We start from the raw sequence: 20,683 nt of genomic DNA, 5'->3' as shown, positions 1-20,683 counted from the left end.
CATTTTAATAATATCTGAGCTACCTTTAATTTTACTGCTAACAAACATTGCCTTCGCGGTAACGCAAACACGTTTGAAAACTTTTGAATACTGTTTTACATAGTCGTGAAAAGCTACGCTATGATTGTATGTTCTTTCTTCGTAAAGTTCATACAACCTGTTTCTACTCTTATAAATTCCTACCGTCGCCCAGTCACTAAAAATTGGTGTGTCTACTTTCTTAATTGTTTTTGCCTTAAATACTTTATTAAATTCCGATTTTGTTAGATTAAATAGGGAGTTATATAACAAATTTGGGTCATCACAGTAAGGAAGTTCTGGTAATTTGTTTGACATATTATCTTTGAATTGTTCTAAACGACTACTTGATATGGGATTGCATGTAACATCCTTTTTCAGTGAGCGGTCAACAAATAAGTTGAAAGATATTTGTTGACCACAGTGATCTGACTTTAATTTATTAATTATTAATTTATCACAAGGTTCTAAGTTACTAAAAATATTATCGATACATTTCGCGGACTGTGACGTGATTCGGGTTGGTTCTGAAAAAAGATTTACAAGATTATAACACAGAAATAAAGATTTGAATGTAGTACTTAATGAGCAATTTTCCAGAATATCAATATTAAAATCACCGCAGACGATAACATGTTTGCTTTTATTACATAATTTGCATAAAGCTTCATCAATAACTTTCTCAAATAGATCATAAGATGAAGCGGGGGGTCTGTATACGCTCAATACAATAAGCCGGCTGAGTTCAATACAGGCTAGCTCAACAGTTCGCTCAACTGAGAGACTTACAATATCCGTTCGTTCCTTATATTTTAAACAATTACGTACTAATATTAATGAACCGCCACGGATAGCCGTCTCCCTGCTGTACGAGCTGGCAACCTGGTGATTATTGAAGCAAACGAACTCATGTTTTTTTAGCCAATGTTCAGTTACGCACATAATATCAACACAATTACTGTTTAAAAAAAGTTCAATTTCAAGTTCCTTGCCCAATATTCCTAATTCACAAGGGATTATATTGGTTACATAATGATTCATACATATAGGTATTATAGTATACTTAAGTATAGTGTTAGCGAGCGAAATCAAAGATGACCAACTCAGTATTAACGTATAATAAAGAGTAAAAAATCACAAAATTATAATAATGTTAAAAACCTTACTTTACACCCCCGTTGCTATGCGCCATATAATCAACAATACCTAGGCAACGGGTGTTGCCAGATCTGACGCCAACATATAGGCTTACACTAGTGGAATAAGGGGGTTCATTTTATTATTTAGCTTTGACCAACTCATGTAGCCTGTATTCTATGTTTCATAACGTAGCATTGCGCTTGTATCCCCGAAGGCATAGGTGTGTAGTACTCCCACTCCTCGCCAGCTATGTTTCAGTCCTATGCAATAGTGGGAAGCCATTTTCAGGGCTCAAATTCTGGAAACCACGTGATATCAATTATCTGCGAACATGAATTCAAACTCACGAAGTCCAATTCCGTGGTTTAGAACCCGAGCCGCGATTTCTCCAGGACAACCAGGGACACTAGGATGTAACGGCTTCTGTGATCCATTGGTTGAGGGTTGGGCTCAGGTGTCTGGTGGTAGTTCCTATGGGGGGACATATCACAAAAATCACTTTGTGATCCCTAGTTTGGTTAGGTTACAGGCTGATCACCTGAATGACCGAAAGTAAATGATCCGTGCTTGGGAAGGCTCGTGAAGCCGTTGGTCCCGGTTACTACTAACTTATGTAATTAAGTAGTCATGAGCCATGTCAGGGGTTTTTGGCGGCTCAATGATAACCCTGACACCAGGGTTGATGAGGTTGGTAATCCACCTGACAACCCACCCGATAGAAGAACGAGGATGTATCATGTAAGTCACGCGTACTCCGAGCAGGTCCATCATGAATTTTTTTTCCAGGTTCTCAGAATATAGAGATAGAAAGAGCCTGGTAGAAAAGGACGTGAACCGTACGGATCGCACGCACCCATTCTACGCGGGCGACAACAACCCCAACCTGGTGGTGCTGCAAGACATCCTGATGACATACGTCATGTACAACTTCGATCTGGGTTACGTGCAGGGCATGAGCGACATCCTAGCGCCCCTGCTACTCCTTTTGGGCAACGAGGTCGACAGCTTCTGGTGTTTCGTCGGCTTTATGGATAAGATTGTGAGTATTGCTGTAACTCTTGTAAGTACGGTCACGAGCATTAATGTGTATACACTTTGGTACCATGTCACATTAACTTTTTTGACAAATTGAACTGTAAGTCTCTTTTTTTTTTTTTGACGTGGCTTATTGTAGATTTGCCGCAGATGGCATTAACTACTTGGCCGGACAAATGGGGAGCGCTGAAGGCTCTCACCCGGTACAACGTTTAAGACAACAGGCCTGAGGGTGCCCAGTTGGGCGCGAACCTCGGCTCAGGGCGTCGTCTGAGAGGAAAAATATTTGAAAGAATTAATCAACCCTAGTGGGTCGATAGCGATAAGCGCTGAATGAAGGAAATCGTCGACCACGCCGGCGGGGTCGGTATCGGGGTCCTGAAGTGTTTGGTGTCGCGAGCTGATTGGCTGCCTCTATGGCTAGAGTAATCGGGTCGCCGGGACAACTGTAAGTCTCACTAAATGTCAAATATGTTAGTGCGACAGAGTCCTAAAGTGGGTACATTATATTGCTTATGACTGTACCACAGGGTTTTTTTATATCAAATGGCAAACCCATTGACACCGTTCTGCCTCTTAGAGGTTAAGAAAGTGTGGACGGTGTAGCGAGCTTACCCAGGTGCCTATTCAGTCTTGCCTTAAAGGAGCTCGAGTTATAACAAGGGGATGCCGATGTATCACTTCCGCTATCGTGTGTATGTACGAGGTTTCAGTAAGTAGACTCCGGAACGGAGCCGTTTCGGCATACATTCATAATTGTATTCTTTTGTTTTAATATGTGAAAACAATAAGTATGTCGAATAAATATTTTTTCTTCTAACATCAACTCGGAATCATGGTCTGAATCATCCATCAAAGTTTTCGTTACGGTTGCACTAACACCGTGTTATAGAATAAGGAATAATACGTATAGAACGGCAACTATCCGCTCCCCACCAGCGGCTGAGCTAGGCTTACCCCACTCCCGCTCGGTCTTATAGTAATATTTTATGATTTAGTCTAACATTTTTTTTATATTTTGTTATTTTTTCTTGACCATGACTTTTTGGGGGTGGAGGCCTGGAGTCCTAAAACACAGGGTATCCTTGTTTAGGCTCCAGCCTCTACAAATATTGTATTTTTGTATGTATTTATGTATCCATGTGTTTTATTATTTGTAGAGGAAATAAAGATTTTACTTACTTTACTTTTACTTACTTACTTTAGTCTTCAATCGTATGGCGTCAGCCGTCACACACAGATGCGTGTGTACGATAACGTCAATGTGTAGTGTCTGTGGTGTTTTGTATGAAGTGTCTGGGGTATAACACTGTAAGGGTGTAAATGTAAAGTTCCTAAATAGTAGATTTAAGATAATATGTTAGTTATAGATTCCTTTTATTTATTTTTAAGTAATCGGCAATTAGTTGCCCCTTTTTTATTCTGTGCAGGGCGTCACATGTACGCATATTTACTACAACACTTATAACTTGTGACTTGCAATAAACTTCTATTCTAATTTCAAATCCTTGTCTCCAGGCATCAAACTTCGACATGGACCAAGCGGGCATGAAGCAGCAACTACTCCAGCTGCAGCAGCTGCTCATGTTCACGAGCCCTGCGCTGGCGCAGCACCTCGCGCTCAAGGACTCCGGAAACATGTACTTTTGCTTCCGCTGGCTGCTCGTCTGGTTTAAGCGCGAGTTCTCGCACAAGGACATTATGAGGTGACTTGCTTTATATAGGTTGATCAGGGGGGTTAAAAATGACATATCGAAGCAATTCATCTAGAAAAGCAATATTGCTATTTGACATTTGTTTGCATTGCGCATTAGCTTTTAAATGCGCAAATGTCAAATTGCAATATTGCTTTATTAGATGAATTGTTTCGGTGTGGCCTTTTTAACCCACCAGGTGACTTCAGCTTTAACGTATGATTCATTAGTTGTTAGTTGTTTTCTTTCATTGTTTTTAATTCATTTCTCTTTTTTAATTCTTAGCGTAAATATTTAACAGTAATACTAAGCTCATTTCCATTACTTAAAATATATCGTGATCTCTTGGATAACAACAACAACATAACATAACCTCACTATATCTCAATTGGGGTAGTCAGATGTACATCCATCGCAAGATGAACCAAGTACCCACACTTCACCGAGCTTTCTGTTAGACCAACGTGATAGGATCCTTTGAGTGCCACCTAGTACCTATATTTAATGTAAATACTTAAAAAATACATTTTTTACAGACTATGGGAGGTGCTGTGGACAGGGTTGCCATGTGCAAACTTCCACTTATTGATCTGTGTTGCCATACTCGACGCAGAAAAAGACATGCTCATCAGTAAAGACTATGGATTTACTGAAATCCTAAAAGTAAGTGTATGATACCTACTTCCACACATAACATAAATAGCCTATATACATCCCACTGCTGGGCAAAGTCCTCCCCTCAATCAACTGGAGGGGGTATGGAGCATACTCCACCACGCTGCTCCACTGCGGGTTGGTGGAGGTATTTTTACGGCTAATAGCCGGGACCCACGGCTTAACGTGCCCTCCGAAGCGCGGAATCAACTTATTTTTTCAGACAATCAGGTGATTCAAGCCTGTAAAGTCCTTACCAAACAAAGGACAGTCTCACAAAGTGATTTCGACAATGTCCCCATCGGGAATCGAACCCGGACCTCCAGATCGTGAGCCTAACCCTCTAACCACTAAACCACGAAGGCTGTTACTTAATAAAAGGTTTTTTTTAATACGTGGTGAATATGAGTTATGACGCCCGAAAATTTATTTTTAGCAAGAAGTAGAGCGGAACCAAAAACAAACACCATTACACTTCGTTTTGTTTATCTTTTGTTGAGATATATTGTAAATCTAACTGTATTCCGTTGGAAGAGCGAGGTATTCCCAACACAAGTGTCTTCGACTACTTTTAGGGAAGCTTCATTTTTTGATGTAAAATATTTATAGAAAAAAACTATGTTTTTTTTTCAGCACGTGAATGACCTATCGATGTGTCTAGACGTGGACAGAATACTGAGCACAGCGGAAGGTATATACCACCAGATTGTGTCCGCGCCGCACCTCAACGATCAGATCCGGGTCATCCTGGGACTACCCACAGTCGGAACTACGACTTCCGTTAACTCGGACGAGGCGGAACCGGAACCGGAAACGGCGCAAGCGACCCACGCCAACGGTACGAGCAATGGTTCCACGGAACCCAGTGCGGTGTTTGGTCCAGATATGGAGGAAGTTATGTATCAGATAGGATTAGACATGAATTTTTGAGGCACTTTCATTTTTTTTTAACTGTAATTAATATTTTTTAGTATTACGGGTAGTTTGGCGGGGGTAGTTTTGACTTTTATCATTGTTATCTGTGGATTTTTGTTCATTCAGACATTTTTAAGATTTCATTAACGGCTTACGCGAGACTTCCACTGAGATCGCGGGTTTGAATCCAGCATGTGTCTGAATGAATGAATTTCGAAATTGTTTTCGAATATATCTTTAGAATTTACATTATAAAAGATTATCACGTGCTCAGCGCGTGTGCCACCTCACCCCGCGCGTGCGAGGGAGACAGACAATCCGCGCGCGATCCCCTACGTCATCACTAATTTAAGAGCCACGCTCTTGCCAGTGTAGCGTTCTCCATGATACTTCTTTGGGGAAAAATAGGGCAGTGGTTTCCGTCTTGCCTTCCGCCCCGCAGCACGTCTGTCTTCTATACGTATCTTTTTATTTTTCATAACTAAAATAAATCAACCCAAATCTAATTTGGCAGTCGCTTCTGTAAAAAACCGGACCTGTCAAATCTTCAGGTTAGGTAAGCGGACTGTGAGAAACGGAATAATGCTAGGTAGATGATGATGATGAAATAAGTCTACCCCCGCCTAGTAATTAGTTGGAATGTGAGTGAGAAGTGATTGTGATAGTAATGTGCTAATTTTCTAATCCTCCATATAAATAATTACATTATACACATACATAATGTAGGTAGATGCAAGATTTTTCTATCTTAGACTTAGTTGGACAAGTGCCGAATGAAATAGTTTCGTTGCATTTTAGTTATGATATAGGTTATTGCCTTTTAGGTATTATTATAAAGTTATGATTGCGAAGTGCAAAATAGTCGTGCTTTTAATTCGAGTCCAAAATAAAAATGTCCCTGACATGTTTTTTAAACGCGAGTTGACACATGAGTGTAATATCCTTTAGGTACATGAAATGTCCTAAACGCGAAATGTCCCTCAAGCGAAATGTCCACAGAGCATAACGTTCTGACTTTATGCTCTTTCATTTTCATGTAAAAATGTATTATGTTCCTAATTTAGACGTTTGAAATTGTCGAAATGAACCTGTGTAAAACGTGCAAGGTGTCTCAACCATTCTCGCGTCTCAACGACACCTGTGCATCGACGACTCACACGTATTGACGATTTTCATGTCTCGACTCTCGCTTATCAACGACTCGCCTATCAACGGTGCCCTCGTGTCAACCATTCTCGCGTCTTAACTATTCTGCGGATTAACGACTCACGCTTATCAATGACACCCGCGTATCGACGACTCCCGCATATATCAACGATTTTCATGTCTCAATAACGACCGAGTATCAAGGACTAGCCTATTAACGACTCGCGTCTCAACGACTCCCGCGTATCAACGCTGACCGCATATCAACGATTCTCGCGCCTCAACGACGCACTCATATCAAAGACATCCGCGTCTCAACGATTCTCGCGTATCAATGACACCCGCGTATCAAGGACTCTGGCCTATCAACGGCTCCCGAGTGTCAACGACGACTGTCTCGGCGACGACCGTGTGTCAATGACGCCGCGTCACTAGCGTCAAGCGTCGCGAAGAACAGCAGGTTTGATATATATGTTTGAGTAAGTATATTTTAAACATCGAACTGTGTCCCCTAATAGGAACAAAACCTACATCCGAGTACACACCTATCTATGCAGTGTTATTAACAATTACAACCTACTTATATATCATTTGGCTCGAATTAAAAAACGCACTGACTCGATATTTTTATATAATTATCATAATTATTATAATCGTTTATTCATGAATATATTGTAAACTTGTAAAAATTGTGACTAACCAAATCGCATGTCAATTCTATACGCCGCTCTGTGATGGTATTGAATTACATTTTATTATGCATAATATAATGTAAGTAGTAAATAATACTAGTAAGTTGATTATTTTACTGTGTAAGGTTGCAGTCGGAAGCGGGTTGATACCCAATAGAGTTTTAAGATTCTAGTTTCACTACGTGGCATTTGGAATTTTCATCTTTTCATGGACGTATTAGAGTTGAATTACATCTGGCAGCACCACGTCGCACTTTCGTGGCATCTTTTTCTGGCACTCAGAACTGTAATTCGTCGTATTGACGGAATCATGGTATTAGAAAACCAGCGGGCTTAGCACCGTAAGCACGCGACTCTTCCTCGCCGCGACAGAGATCATCTGTCTCTTTCTGTGCAGTACTGTGAGAGAGTGACGTATGTCGAGGTGAGAAAGAGTCGCACGCTTACGGTGCTAAGCCCGCAGGTAAGCTCAAAAGTGACAGCTAACATTTCAAGGTTAACCCAGCTGACGTGTCCTTGCGTTGCCATTTTGTAAAAAATAAATTACCCACGACCAATGTTTTTATATTTACTTTGCAACGAAATTAAGAACTTTTATTAAAATAGTTACTTAGCTTTAATGTTTTTTTTATATATTTGACAAGTAATTCGCTTAATTTTCAATAAGAAAATTTACGTCTTTGGAATGTTGGAGATACAAATGTAATTGTAACACAGTGGTAACACTTACGCCATAAAAGGGCTAGCAATGGCGGCTTATTATGACAAGCCGATCCTATGGGATTGAGCATACCTGGTCTTCTTATACCATGGACGTAATAACAAACACTGGTGGAAGAAAATATGTGGTTCCGTGTTGCCAGACGTGGTCCAACCCTTACATTAACCATGATGTTAACATCAAATACACGATGTTAGTGACATTGTGAAGAAAAAAATACATAACGTCTTAAAATTGTTAAAAAAATGACTTAAAATTTTCATGATTTTTCCTGCAGGACATTTCGCTTGATATCAACTCGGAATCATGGCCTGATCCCCCAAAGTTTTCGTTCAATGTCACTAACACCCTGTATTTACCGTGCATTTTGTCTGGCTGCGACTTTAAACGAATTTTGCTTCTAAACTATTTTGTGCACATATTAGCATGACTTTGATACTTGATAAATAAGTACCTTTATTATAACGACAAGCACATTATATCCTTGCAAGGCTAAAATGGACAATATTAAAATTTTCTTTTTTTCTATTTCAGGATACACTCGAATATAACGGATTAAAAATTACTATAGTTACGCAAACAGTATGGGCATTACTAGCGTAGCCACAAAATATACATGTATTAATAAATATATGGACGAAGTACGCTAGACTAGCACTGATTTTATATTTTTATAACTTGCTATTGTTCGATATTGAGGTTTGGCTTCTGTTTGTTATTTTGTAAAATCTTTAATTAGTGATCTCAAATTCAACACAAATATTAACAGGGTTGACCCACATCGGTCAACATCTCATCGGACTTTCCTATATTTCTATCCTTGTCTGTCGCCACGAACCGTTATTTGTTAGAGCGAGAGAGACCGCGCGAGGCAGAATCGACGAGCTGATAGCGTGCGTCTCTGAAATGAAGGTTCTGCGATGAGGTGCTGGCAAATGTGGTTTTACTATACCAGCAGCGCCATATTGAATAAAGAACCACCTAGCGGACAGATTTCGTAACTCTTTATAACTGACAACTCTTTTGTTTGGGGTATTTTGTAACTGGGCTTACCATAATTATGATACCTAAATATTTATTTACCCTGATTTGAATTCGTTCTTAGAGTGTATAAAATATGAAATTGTACGTGTTGAATAGGAAAGGAGGCTGAATATTGCATTCAGTGATTTTGTACTAAAAACATGTACTTTGTTGTAAACTTGTAACCAACAAACAGAAGTTAAAACTACTGTTATGTACTAATGTACATAACATTGTATGTGCTAAAATAATTCATTTTTGTATAATTTTAATTATAGTGACCGCGCCGTTTTCATATGCTCGGATTTATTAACATTTTCGTGTGAGAGCGAAATTAATTGTGTACATCCTTAATTAATGTTTATTATTATAATCAATTATTACAATATTCTTGTTTCTTTTTGTAATAAACTTTGCCACTATGATGACTATGTTAGAAAGTTAGTTTAGTGCATTAAATCTGAACATTTTATAATAATGTTAATAATTATAATTTGTAGCACATATCCTTACTTTGTGTATAACTACTTCAGTTTATCATCATTTTATTAAACATTTCGTACCTGAATATGCTTTTATTGTTTTTGTACATATTTTTATTACTTCACCAGCAACAACGAAGTGGTTTCTTCAACAGTGGCTGCAAGTTGTCTTTGATTACTTGTGGCTCTGCCCACCCCATTAGGGATTACGGGCGTGAGTTTATGTATGTATTACTTCAAGTAAAACTAAAAACAACAATATTAAGAGCTATCTTTTTGTGTAAATTTTGTGTAACCTAAAACAAGAATCATAAAGAAACAATTTGTCCTTATACCAGGGTATAAATTAAAACAAAATCAGTAATTTCTTTAAATTATATTTGACCATTTTTGTACACATCTAAAATGCGTATTGGGAGCGAATAATCTATTAACAGTCATTAATCATAAATAATCTAGTCATTAATTAAAGTTAGTTCCATAATCTGTGTTTACAGATAACTTCTGATGACCCTTTTAGTGTGGAGAATAGAAAAAACAATGTAACTAATAACTATTCAAGTACTTTTAAACTATAATTGTCTCTTTAAGAACTGGGACTGTTTTTATCATTATTTAGGATAAAAAATCACCATTCTTCAAATCTTAGTCGGTTTTTTAAAAGCTACAACATACCTACACTGCTCATTAAAAAAGTAACACATGCAAATTTTAGTTCAACAAAAGAATTAATTAGAAGAAGAAATTTAAAATTTGAATTAGGAACTTTAAGAAATAAAAACTCTGTAATAGACGCTGTAAAGGTGTTTTTTGTTTCCCTAACTTTAACTTCTTGTATTTGTGTTCTTGTAACTTTTTGATGAGAAGTGTAAATATTGTATCTACCAAAGTCACCCTATCCTTCTCTTTTGTTTGGGCAAAACCACAAGTAATCAGAGACATCTTAATAATTTTTCATTGAATATCATGAGATCAATTTGTTTTATTTTTTAATTATTTATAAACCAAGTACATTTATGCTCAAATGTGCATGTGATTTCAAATGAACATTCAATCCATATCTAGTTTGGTAAGATTTATCACACAGATGGCAGTGGAAGTTTTTCACACCCGTATGTGTCAACATATGACGTTGCAATTCAGATTTCGAGAAGAAACGTTTGGCACAACTTTCACATCCGTATTTTTTCTCCTTTAAATGGTTTTTACGTATATGTGTGCTTCTTGCACTGGCTGAAATGAATGTAGCACCGCAAACGTCGCATTTATGATCGCGAGTTCTCTTATGATTCCAAAGAATGTGCGAATTAAGTCCATTAGCCACTTTGAACTTCTTCGGACAATATTTACAACTGTATTTGAGTTCATTGCCATGAGTCATCATGTGAACCTTAATATACCCTGGCGGGTAGGACTTGCCACATTGGTCACATTGCTGTAAAACTTTTTCAGTATCCTTTCGTCTTCTATTCTGATTCGGTTGACATTTGTGCGTTGTATATTCATTTTCTGTATAAAATCCACTCCAGCATGTCATACATAAATAAGGTTTTAAGTGGAGTTTGCGATGTATAACTAGTTCTTTGAAGTCTTCAAATTTTTCTTCGCAATATTGGCAATCTCTGCCCGTTGTAGATCTTACAGGGTGATTGTCAGTACAGTGGTCCATAAGAGACTTGTTACAATTAAATTCAGCTTTACATTCAACACAATAGAGTTGCCTTTCTATGTTACTCACTCTTTTTATTATCATTCTACGTCTGTCTCGTTTCACAGGCACTATGGGTTTGAGTTTGTAAGATTTTGGTAATGATTTGGGTTGGTATGTTTCTATGGGAGATGGTTGTAGAGTGTCGTATTGTATGTCAATTTTGGAATCGGTATCTGGTTTATACTCCATTTCATAGTCAGCAGGGCAATCATTATTGTCGCTGTTGGTTTCTATAGGAGTATTGCCTGCTAAAGTGTTGGCACTAGTTTCTATAAGTGTTTTGAACGCGTGAGTTAAAGTCAATTGGTGAACACAGTTGATACAAATATTTTCTGGATAATCTGGTTCTTGTGAGACCTGCAATTGAATAAAATTCAGAAGACATTAACATAAACACATGAATATTATTATACATTTTATATCTGGAGAATTACGGTAAATAGCTAAAATATTTCATTCAGTATTTAAAAAGAGTAGCTTAGATAATTACCTGATAACTGTAGAAATTATACAATATATCAGACAAACGTATCTCTTGTTCAGATATGATTATTGATGCATGAACATGGCGCATTTCGTTGCTTTTGCCTAGGCAAGTTCGGCAGCGGTCTTTAAAGCTCATGGTTATTACAATTTCTAGGATAATTAACTAAAAAACAGCGAAAGTCACAATACACAACATTACAACAATCTGACATAATAAATAACAAAGCAGTTGGCAGCCCTGAGCAGGTAATGTCAGTGTGACTAGAATAAAAATATTTTTGACCCGACCAGCCGACATGTCTGGTAGTTCGGTTAAGTTGCACAATTTTAACGATTGTGAATTTTGTAACAGAAATGCCGTTATATTGTTAGTCTATAATTTATTTCTCTTTATGTTATTTATTTGCATGATTTTAAGTTGTTTTTCCTTGTTTTTCCGTCAATGACATGACATGACAGGCTTTTCGGCGGGAAACGGGAACGGGACAGTTGCTTTCTTCATTGAGTAATCTAAATAATTAATACGAAGTGGTGTTTTGTGGTTAATGATCGCATTAAGTTAGTCGGAAGACATTCGCGAGTGTTATTATATTGGAGTATTCAATGAACAAAGTGTATCTGCCTATTTTCGCTTCGTGCTGGGAAGCCGCTTCATAACTCAAAAGTTTATGCGGACTTTTGAGTTAATTCGTTTGGGGTTCGGAGTAGGAGTCTACTCCGAGGGTGGGGGCTTAGGTTTCATCATCATCACCTTTCATCATTTCATTAATCATCAAGAAAAAAAATACGTCAGACATGGCTGTATGGGCATAGTTCCCTTTGCCTTACCCTTCGGGGAAAACCAAAACAAAAAAAAAAAAAAAAACATGACATGACATTGACATATTTGTCATTCTGTTTCTGTTCGGGCTTTTTGGCGGGAAACGGGAACGGGACAGTTGCTTTTTTCATTGAATAATCTAAATAATTAATACGAAGTGGTGTTTTGTGGTTAATGATCGCATTAAGTTAGTCGGAAGACATTCGCGAGTGTTATTATATAGAAGTATTCAATAAACAAAGTGTATCTGCCTATTTTCGCTTCGTGCCAGGAAGCCGCTTCATAACTCGAAAGTTTATGCGGACTTTTGAGTTAATTCGTTTGGGGTTCGGAGTAGGAGTCTACTCCGAGGGTGGGGGCTTAGGTTTCATCATCATCATCTTTCATCATTTCATCAATCATCAAGAAAAAAATACGTAAGACATGGCTGTATGGGCATAGTTCCCTTTGCCTTACCCTTCGGGGAAAACAAAAACAAAAAAAAAAAAAAATGTTTCTGTTCGTCTCGTTTTTGAGGTTTGCGATGTTTTTTCAACCACCAGACGATAAAGACAAACAGCCACAATCACAACCAACAAAATCTCGGAAACGCTCCCGACGGAAGGGAAAACGGAAAGCGTCATTAGCGAATAACTTAAAGAATTTCAAGAAGAAAAACGGGTTTGTAGATACGATGTCTGCTTGGGCTGAGAGCTTCACGGTTGCAGCCACTTGGCAGTTGAAACACCAGTTGGCCTATTGGAAAGCACGAGCTAAGTCTTTGGAATACGAGAATAACGTACTGCACGATGTTATTCGGAAAAATTGTTTTAAATCTTTCCCTACAACGTGTGAAACTGATCAAGCAGAAGCCCATGTACAATACGGATCAAGCCAGCAAAATCATGAGAATTTATCAGTATCACCAGAAAGCGAGGAAGAATTGGAATCAAATGACGACAATATGACTCTAGAAGAAAATAGTGAAGATGAAGAATTGGAAGTTAGTGAAGAATGGATTGAATTTTTAAAACAGAATGCTAAATATAAAGAAGAAGCAAGACTCGAAAGAGAGCGTTTGAAGGCCAAAATGGCGGAGATTTCCGTCACTGATCAACTAGAAGCTGGCCCATCGGGCCCTCCAAAAAATAAAACTGAAGAACTACAAGAGTTATATGGGGAAAAATGGAAAAGGATAGCAGCCATAGAAATGTCGGTACAGTCGCAATTTATAAGTAATAGTGATAGGAGTAAACCTATGTACTGGCCCAATATACCTTTTAATTTTAGCTAGAATTAGGTTTGCTCCCCAAGGAGATTGTCGTGGAGATCCTTGGGGGAGGCCTATGCCCAGCAGTGGGCATTGTACGGCTGATGATGATGAGGTTTGCTCCCGGAAAAATCATCTTTAAGCTCAAATATTATAGTAACATAAGCAGTCTACATAAGTCCTACTGCTGGGGAAAGGTCTCCTCAACCAACCAGAGGGTGTATATATTGAACTGCCTTATCCCTCATGTAGTGGTTATTCTGGCTGATATAGTTATTAATTGTGCTCTTTAAATGTTTGTATGTAAGTTTGTATAAATGTTAATAGCCTTAATGCCAATTATAACTTTTAAGAATTATATATAAATAGAACAACAACAATACAATTCAAGCTAAACAAACGGACACATATTCTAGCAGGGTTTCCACAACTACCAGCTAAGTTTGACAACTCCATACCTAACATGTTTCTGTAATGAATTCTAGATAGTGAATGTAATGTAACCATTTATTTTTAGCTAGGTTATTAATATTACAACAAAGGAAGTTCATTAGTTAAATTAATTAGTGTTTTTATAAAATTACAATACTTATTGTACATTTTCTTAATAAAAAAAGTAATATTTTTTTTGGTTAAAAAGGTTTTTGTTTATTTTTTCAGTACCATAATTTTTACATAAATAAATTCTCGGCAGTAATCCCTAATGGGTTTAGAGACGCAAGTAATCAGAAAACTTATAGCCATTTTGGATAACAAGTTCTATTACTAAGATTTTATCACCTACCTACCTTACGAATCTATACATGTTTCAATAGTTCCTCCATAGATGGCGTTAGTGGTTGTGATTGCCAAGAATGTTGCGTATAAAAAAGGGATTTGAGATGTGACTGTTTTGCAGGTAAGTAGATAACTTTTACAATCGTTTGAGTTCACTTGTTCAATCGCGAAAATAATAACTCAGATTTAGAACTACTGACTTTTCTAAGAAAAAGAAAAGAGACTAATGACTGACAAACATAGAAAAACGTGATAAAAAACCTATTCTACTCTGAATCACTCCGCAACGTGAAGCCATGCACCCTGACAGAGCCGTGATTGATCACTCGAGACGCCTACGTCATCACCACTTTGGGGCATATGCCCATCATCGGACCTCGCATGGTTATAACAGGCCGCCGTGATAAAAATATTGAAAAATATCTGACGACTGGTCTGCTCATCCCATTACGGATTACAGTCGTGAGAACACCCCGGACGCTTCATACAAACAACCTCGTTTTACACAGACACCACACATTGACGTTATCGTACACGTGCATCTGTGTGTGTGACGTCTAACGCCATACGATTCAAGTCTAAACTATGTTCGAGGGGAGGTGAGGCAAACCTAGCTCAGACGCTGGAGGGGAGCGGAGAGTTGCCGTTCTGTACGTAGTATTATTCCTTCTTCTATGTCGTGAGTTATGCCTCTTACAAATTCTAAACCCTTCTCTAACCTTACACACTTTCAATTCACTTAAAAATAACTTCTCTTTGCGTCCAAATCTCTCGGTTGCAATGCCCACGGCACTGGGCACAATTTGCTTCGGAGCTCGCGGTAATAGGTAGTGCTCAGCTCACTCATAATTTCCAATCATAAATCTTTTGCCGTATGATCATTGGTGAGCTCGCTGCTTTGTTTTAGGAAGTAAGTGATTTTAACTCTCCCGGAATTATTATGTGGGTTTATGTTTAATAAGTATTATTATAAGTGTGGGGAGTGTTCCTAACATAACTTAAAATGTAGTGAATACTGAATGTATATACTTACTGTTAAGTTAGAATACTTAATCTTAAAATCGGTGTATAGAATAGAATAGAAATTGTTTATTATAAAAGGACGCCACACACAAAGACAAGACAATAACATCACTTAAAATTTTTCACAAAACAATTACAAAAAGCATAGACGGATGTTCATTAGAACGATCATAAGGTGGTGGTGGTAAGCATATCCGGTAGCAGTTAACCAACTTGTCACCATAAATGTATTTCTAATATTAATATTAAATTCCTTTACCTAAGCCACATTAATCTGCTGACAGGAAATATGCGTTAGTCCTGTTATAGCAAAGGTTTTCATGTTAATAAGACGTCACTCTATTGGTCGACAGCGATACGATACATCTGTACCGTCGGTGAAAAGTAATACAAGTCCAAAATTGAAGTTTTGAGAAAATCGAGTTTAAAGTTAAAAATATTCTAGCTCGTGACTTATAAGGAATAATGGAACAGAAGTTAGATGTGTCGATAGGTGATGATAGAAGGTTTCTTTTCTAATATTTAGTTATATTTAGAACCTAAACAGAAATGGTAGAGGATCAAAATAAATTACATGTATCAGTTGACACCAACTTTTATACTGTGTAAATTGATACAAGTCTACATATACCTTTTTACACACATAACTATACAAAAGTCATCGTTGATATATCATATTTTCAATTAATAATTTTACAGTCTTATTGTACATAAAACAAAATGTCTTGGAAGAAAGTTTATTTTATGAAGTTGTAGAAAGGCAAAATTCTATTTATTTTCTTTAAAAAGTAAAGAAACGTAACTTATATCATTTGACACAAACGATAAACTATAACGAATTTGTGTCAAGTGGTATAACTTGATTTATTTTTTCGGTTTTATTGTGTAAAATGATACATGTTTTTACGAATTTCTAGTAATAAATACATATAAAGATGGTACACGTATATATAGTGTAAGGTGGCGATAATAAAATATTTTGTTATGATTTTACTCTCAAAACTCATAAATAACCGGTCAAAACCACCACTGCTGCCCGCTACAAACACATTTTGTCCACCACACTACGCCCCTAATCAAAACCATTGTTGGTTCATCTTACAAATTCAATTATGATAATATTTCCACCCCTAACAAATAAAGGTAAGAGGAATCATATTAAGACTGGTCATAAGGAATGTTTCGGGCTAGCCTGGCAGCACGGCCTGGAGATAAAAGTGATGTACCTACGTACTTTTAAACCAAAATCACACAAACTGGTTAGTGTTACTTCATTCCTGCTGAAACTATTTTACAACTCATTCCACAATCAAAATCCCCTAAAGTATACATGTATCACGAAGAAAATGAGCAAAGCTTGCCCGGCGATCGAAGGGCGCATTTCCACAGAGGTTTTGATAATTCAATACTTCGAATTATCAAAATTCCCGGTCTAATGGCAACCGCAACATTGACAGAACCATAAACGGTGTCGAATCAATGTTGACGATAAGAATAGGTAGAGAAAATGAAGATCATTGATTCACCTTCAAACCTATAGGTTACACAGGGCTATCCTCAGGGTAGGTCTTATCACCTTTACCATGGTCTGTTATGGTTAAGCTAAATGAGTTCGTTTCCACAAAACTTTAGACGTAAGCACACGTTCCGCGTATCCTCGCGTATGGACCACTATTGTGAAGTGGGCAACTTCCCACTATATCATCATCATCCTCCTGCCTTTATCCCACTCTAGTTGGGGTCGGCACAACATGTATGGACAAATGTCCCATATCTAATGTTACTTTACTTTAATGGGCTCAGTTTTCCGCATAAACGCAAGTGGTCCATTATGCGTGCTTTTGTTGACTATGTAAGCCAACCAGCTCCTTTCAGAAGCTCAAATACCTCCTGGGATTTCTACAAACTTTGTGACCTGGTTTAATTAAGGGGTTGTGCCCGTGGTGTTGCCAATTATTTATTCTAATCTAATTTATCCTACAAGATCCCACTGCTGGGCAAAGGCCTCCCCTTCCTCTTTCCATTTTTCACGGTCCTGTGCGTAATTCTCTCTTATATAATCAAAATACAGAAAAAACAATTTAACGGTGGTGCACAGAGTTCAGAGTAGTTGTTCCCTTTATAAAGACGAGATAGCTCGACCAATTATTTACACCATTCAACGCGTTTGAGAAACTGGTAATCTTCTCTTGAGAAGATGTGGCAGATCCCGATGCTGCCGATGCCAAGCTGGATCCCAGTGGGACCTTAAGCCCAAAAGTATGTACGATCATCTACAGCTGTGTAGGTTCAAAAATACCACTACCGGCGCTTGCATCAAAGATCTAACCAGCGTGTATTGAATGGCTTGCATATTAATTGGCGCTTGATAATATTTGGAGCTATTATTTCACGTCTACAACCTCCTTAGCAATGAAAGCAGCGTTCAATCTGCCACCGCTTAACCTGCATGTAATCAAGAAAACTATGTAAAACAGCTATGCTTCGAGCTAAGGGAAGGAGACTAATGACAGTTATGACAAATCTCAAATACCTCTTGACTAACCCTGCCATGGTGATATCGACGCCATGATCAGGACTCACAACTTATTGAGGTACTATTATTAAGTACTACAAGGCGGTTATAACAGAAAGAGAAAAAACACGGTTTGGTCTGAAGTACTAACGTAACCTATACCCATTCGCAATGCGGATCAGATATGGTTTGCTGTGGCTCTAGACAAAATGGCTTCCCATAGACAGGTTTATGCGGAGGTTACCCTAAGATACACACTGGTGGCGCATAGAATCGAACTTGTATGTATCATTATACACGACATGTTATTAATATCCAAGATCGTATTTTCTGAAATATTTTGATATATATTAATTTATATTACTTTTCACGAAAAAATTAATTTGGTGTTTGATGTTACAACTAAAATTATATCATTAAACACGGACCGTGAGAATTCAAGCATGGCGTGTATTTTAATATATCTTGAGTTGCATTTACTTACACCAAAATATTTAATGAAAATCTTCATTTCACTTTGATGCAAGTTAAGATGAATTATGTTACACGTGTTATAACAGCATGAATCCTTCACAAACAGTACTTATATCACTTTACACAAAAATTATCTCCGTATTTATAATAGCTACAGTTACGAGAATTAGACAGAAAGAAAGAGAATTTTTCGAACATGAAGTGTGTGCTAATAACTCAAAAGTGATACAACTCGAGTTGTTCCTAATTTAGACGTTTGAAATTGTCGAAATGAACCTGTGTAAAACGTGCAAGGTGTCTCAACCATTCTCGCGTCTCAACGACACCTGTGCATCGACGACTCACACGTATTGACGATTTTCATGTCTCGACTCTCGCTTATCAACGACTCGCCTATCAACGGTGCCCTCGTGTCAACCATTCTCGCGTCTTAACTATTCTGCGGATTAACGACTCACGCTTATCAATGACACCCGCGTATCGACGACTCCCGCATATATCAACGATTTTCATGTCTCAATAACGACCGAGTATCAAGGACTAGCCTATTAACGACTCGCGTCTCAACGACTCCCGCGTATCAACGCTGACCGCATATCAACGATTCTCGCGCCTCAACGACGCACTCATATCAAAGACATCCGCGTCTCAACGATTCTCGCGTATCAATGACACCCGCGTATCAAGGACTCTGGCCTATCAACGGCTCCCGAGTGTCAACGACGACTGTCTCGGCGACGACCGTGTGTCAATGACGCCGCGTCACTAGCGTCAAGCGTCGCGAAGAACAGCAGGTTTGATATATATGTTTGAGTAAGTATATTTTAAACATCGAACTGTGTCCCCTAATAGGAACAAAACCTACATCCGAGTACACACCTATCTATGCAGTGTTATTAACAATTACAACCTACTTATATATCATTTGGCTCGAATTAAAAAACGCACTGACTCGATATTTTTATATAATTATCATAATTATTATAATCGTTTATTCATGAATATATTGTAAACTTGTAAAAATTGTGACTAACCAAATCGCATGTCAATTCTATACGCCGCTCTGTGATGGTATTGAATTACATTTTATTATGCATAATATAATGTAAGTAGTAAATAATACTAGTAAGTTGATTATTTTACTGTGTAAGGTTGCAGTCGGAAGCGGGTTGATACCCAATAGAGTTTTAAGATTCTAGTTTCACTACGTGGCATTTGGAATTTTCATCTTTTCATGGACGTATTAGAGTTGAATTACATCTGGCAGCACCACGTCGCACTTTCGTGGCATCTTTTTCTGGCACTCAGAACTGTAATTCGTCGTATTGACGGAATCATGGTATTAGAAAACCAGCGGGCTTAGCACCGTAAGCACGCGACTCTTCCTCGCCGCGACAGAGATCATCTGTCTCTTTCTGTGCAGTACTGTGAGAGAGTGACGTATGTCGAGGTGAGAAAGAGTCGCACGCTTACGGTGCTAAGCCCGCAGGTAAGCTCAAAAGTGACAGCTAACATTTCAAGGTTAACCCAGCTGACGTGTCCTTGCGTTGCCATTTTGTAAAAAATAAATTACCCACGACCAATGTTTTTATATTTACTTTGCAACGAAATTAAGAACTTTTATTAAAATAGTTACTTAGCTTTAATGTTTTTTTTATATATTTGACAAGTAATTCGCTTAATTTTCAATAAGAAAATTTACGTCTTTGGAATGTTGGAGATACAAATGTAATTGTAACACAGTGGTAACACTTACGCCATAAAAGGGCTAGCAATGGCGGCTTATTATGACAAGCCGATCCTATGGGATTGAGCATACCTGGTCTTCTTATACCATGGACGTAATAACAAACACTGGTGGAAGAAAATATGTGGTTCCGTGTTGCCAGACGTGGTCCAACCCTTACATTAACCATGATGTTAACATCAAATACACGATGTTAGTGACATTGTGAAGAAAAAAATACATAACGTCTTAAAATTGTTAAAAAAATGACTTAAAATTTTCATGATTTTTCCTGCAGGACATTTCGCTTGATATCAACTCGGAATCATGGCCTGATCCCCCAAAGTTTTCGTTCAATGTCACTAACACCCTGTATTTACCG

At 37.9% G+C, this 20,683-nt stretch overlaps 2 protein-coding genes across 8 annotated transcripts in view; one reads left to right on the top strand and one right to left on the bottom strand.

Moving 5' to 3' along the window:
- LOC126368388 (TBC1 domain family member 15) overlaps positions 1-20,683 on the top strand; it is a 39,208-nt gene that overhangs the window by 17,295 nt on the left and 1,230 nt on the right. For 4 of the 7 annotated variants that reach the window (XM_050012346.1, XM_050012350.1, XM_050012349.1 and 1 more), the window contains exons 8-12: positions 1,945-2,197; positions 3,712-3,899; positions 4,424-4,550; positions 5,175-5,435; positions 8,550-9,606. In XM_050012346.1, coding sequence (XP_049868303.1) covers positions 1,945-2,197; positions 3,712-3,899; positions 4,424-4,550; positions 5,175-5,435; positions 8,550-8,618 — 898 coding nt within the window. In that variant the 3' untranslated portion in view covers positions 8,619-9,606. Of the gene's footprint in view, positions 1-1,944; positions 2,198-3,711; positions 3,900-4,423; positions 4,551-5,174; positions 5,436-8,549; positions 9,607-20,683 lie in introns of those variants that run through there. The other 3 variants (XM_050012352.1, XM_050012353.1, XM_050012347.1) reach the window with 3 other exon arrangements.
- Positions 9,881-11,954, bottom strand: LOC126368442 (zinc finger protein 700-like). Its single transcript, XM_050012444.1, has 2 exons — positions 11,722-11,954; positions 9,881-11,588 (listed from the first exon to the last, which is right to left on the bottom strand). Exons 1-2 carry the CDS (start codon positions 11,851-11,853, stop codon positions 10,518-10,520), a joined length of 1,203 nt encoding a protein of 400 aa, XP_049868401.1. The 5' UTR covers positions 11,854-11,954; the 3' UTR covers positions 9,881-10,517.

Source organism: Pectinophora gossypiella, chromosome 7 (genome assembly GCF_024362695.1).
Source record: "Pectinophora gossypiella chromosome 7, ilPecGoss1.1, whole genome shotgun sequence".
Classification (NCBI taxonomy): domain Eukaryota; kingdom Metazoa; phylum Arthropoda; class Insecta; order Lepidoptera; family Gelechiidae; genus Pectinophora; species Pectinophora gossypiella.
This window is presented reverse-complemented; position numbering and strand designations above follow the sequence as displayed.

Excerpts from the sequence above, each read along its gene's own strand:
- LOC126368442 (XM_050012444.1), bottom strand. The coding sequence starts at position 11,853 with ATGAGCTTTAAAGACCGCTGCCGAACTTGCCTAGGCAAAAGCAACGAA. Across the intron at positions 11,589-11,721 it reads ATAATTTCTACAGTTATCAG|GTCTCACAAGAACCAGATTA; the intron begins GTAATTATCTAA and ends ATTCAATTGCAG.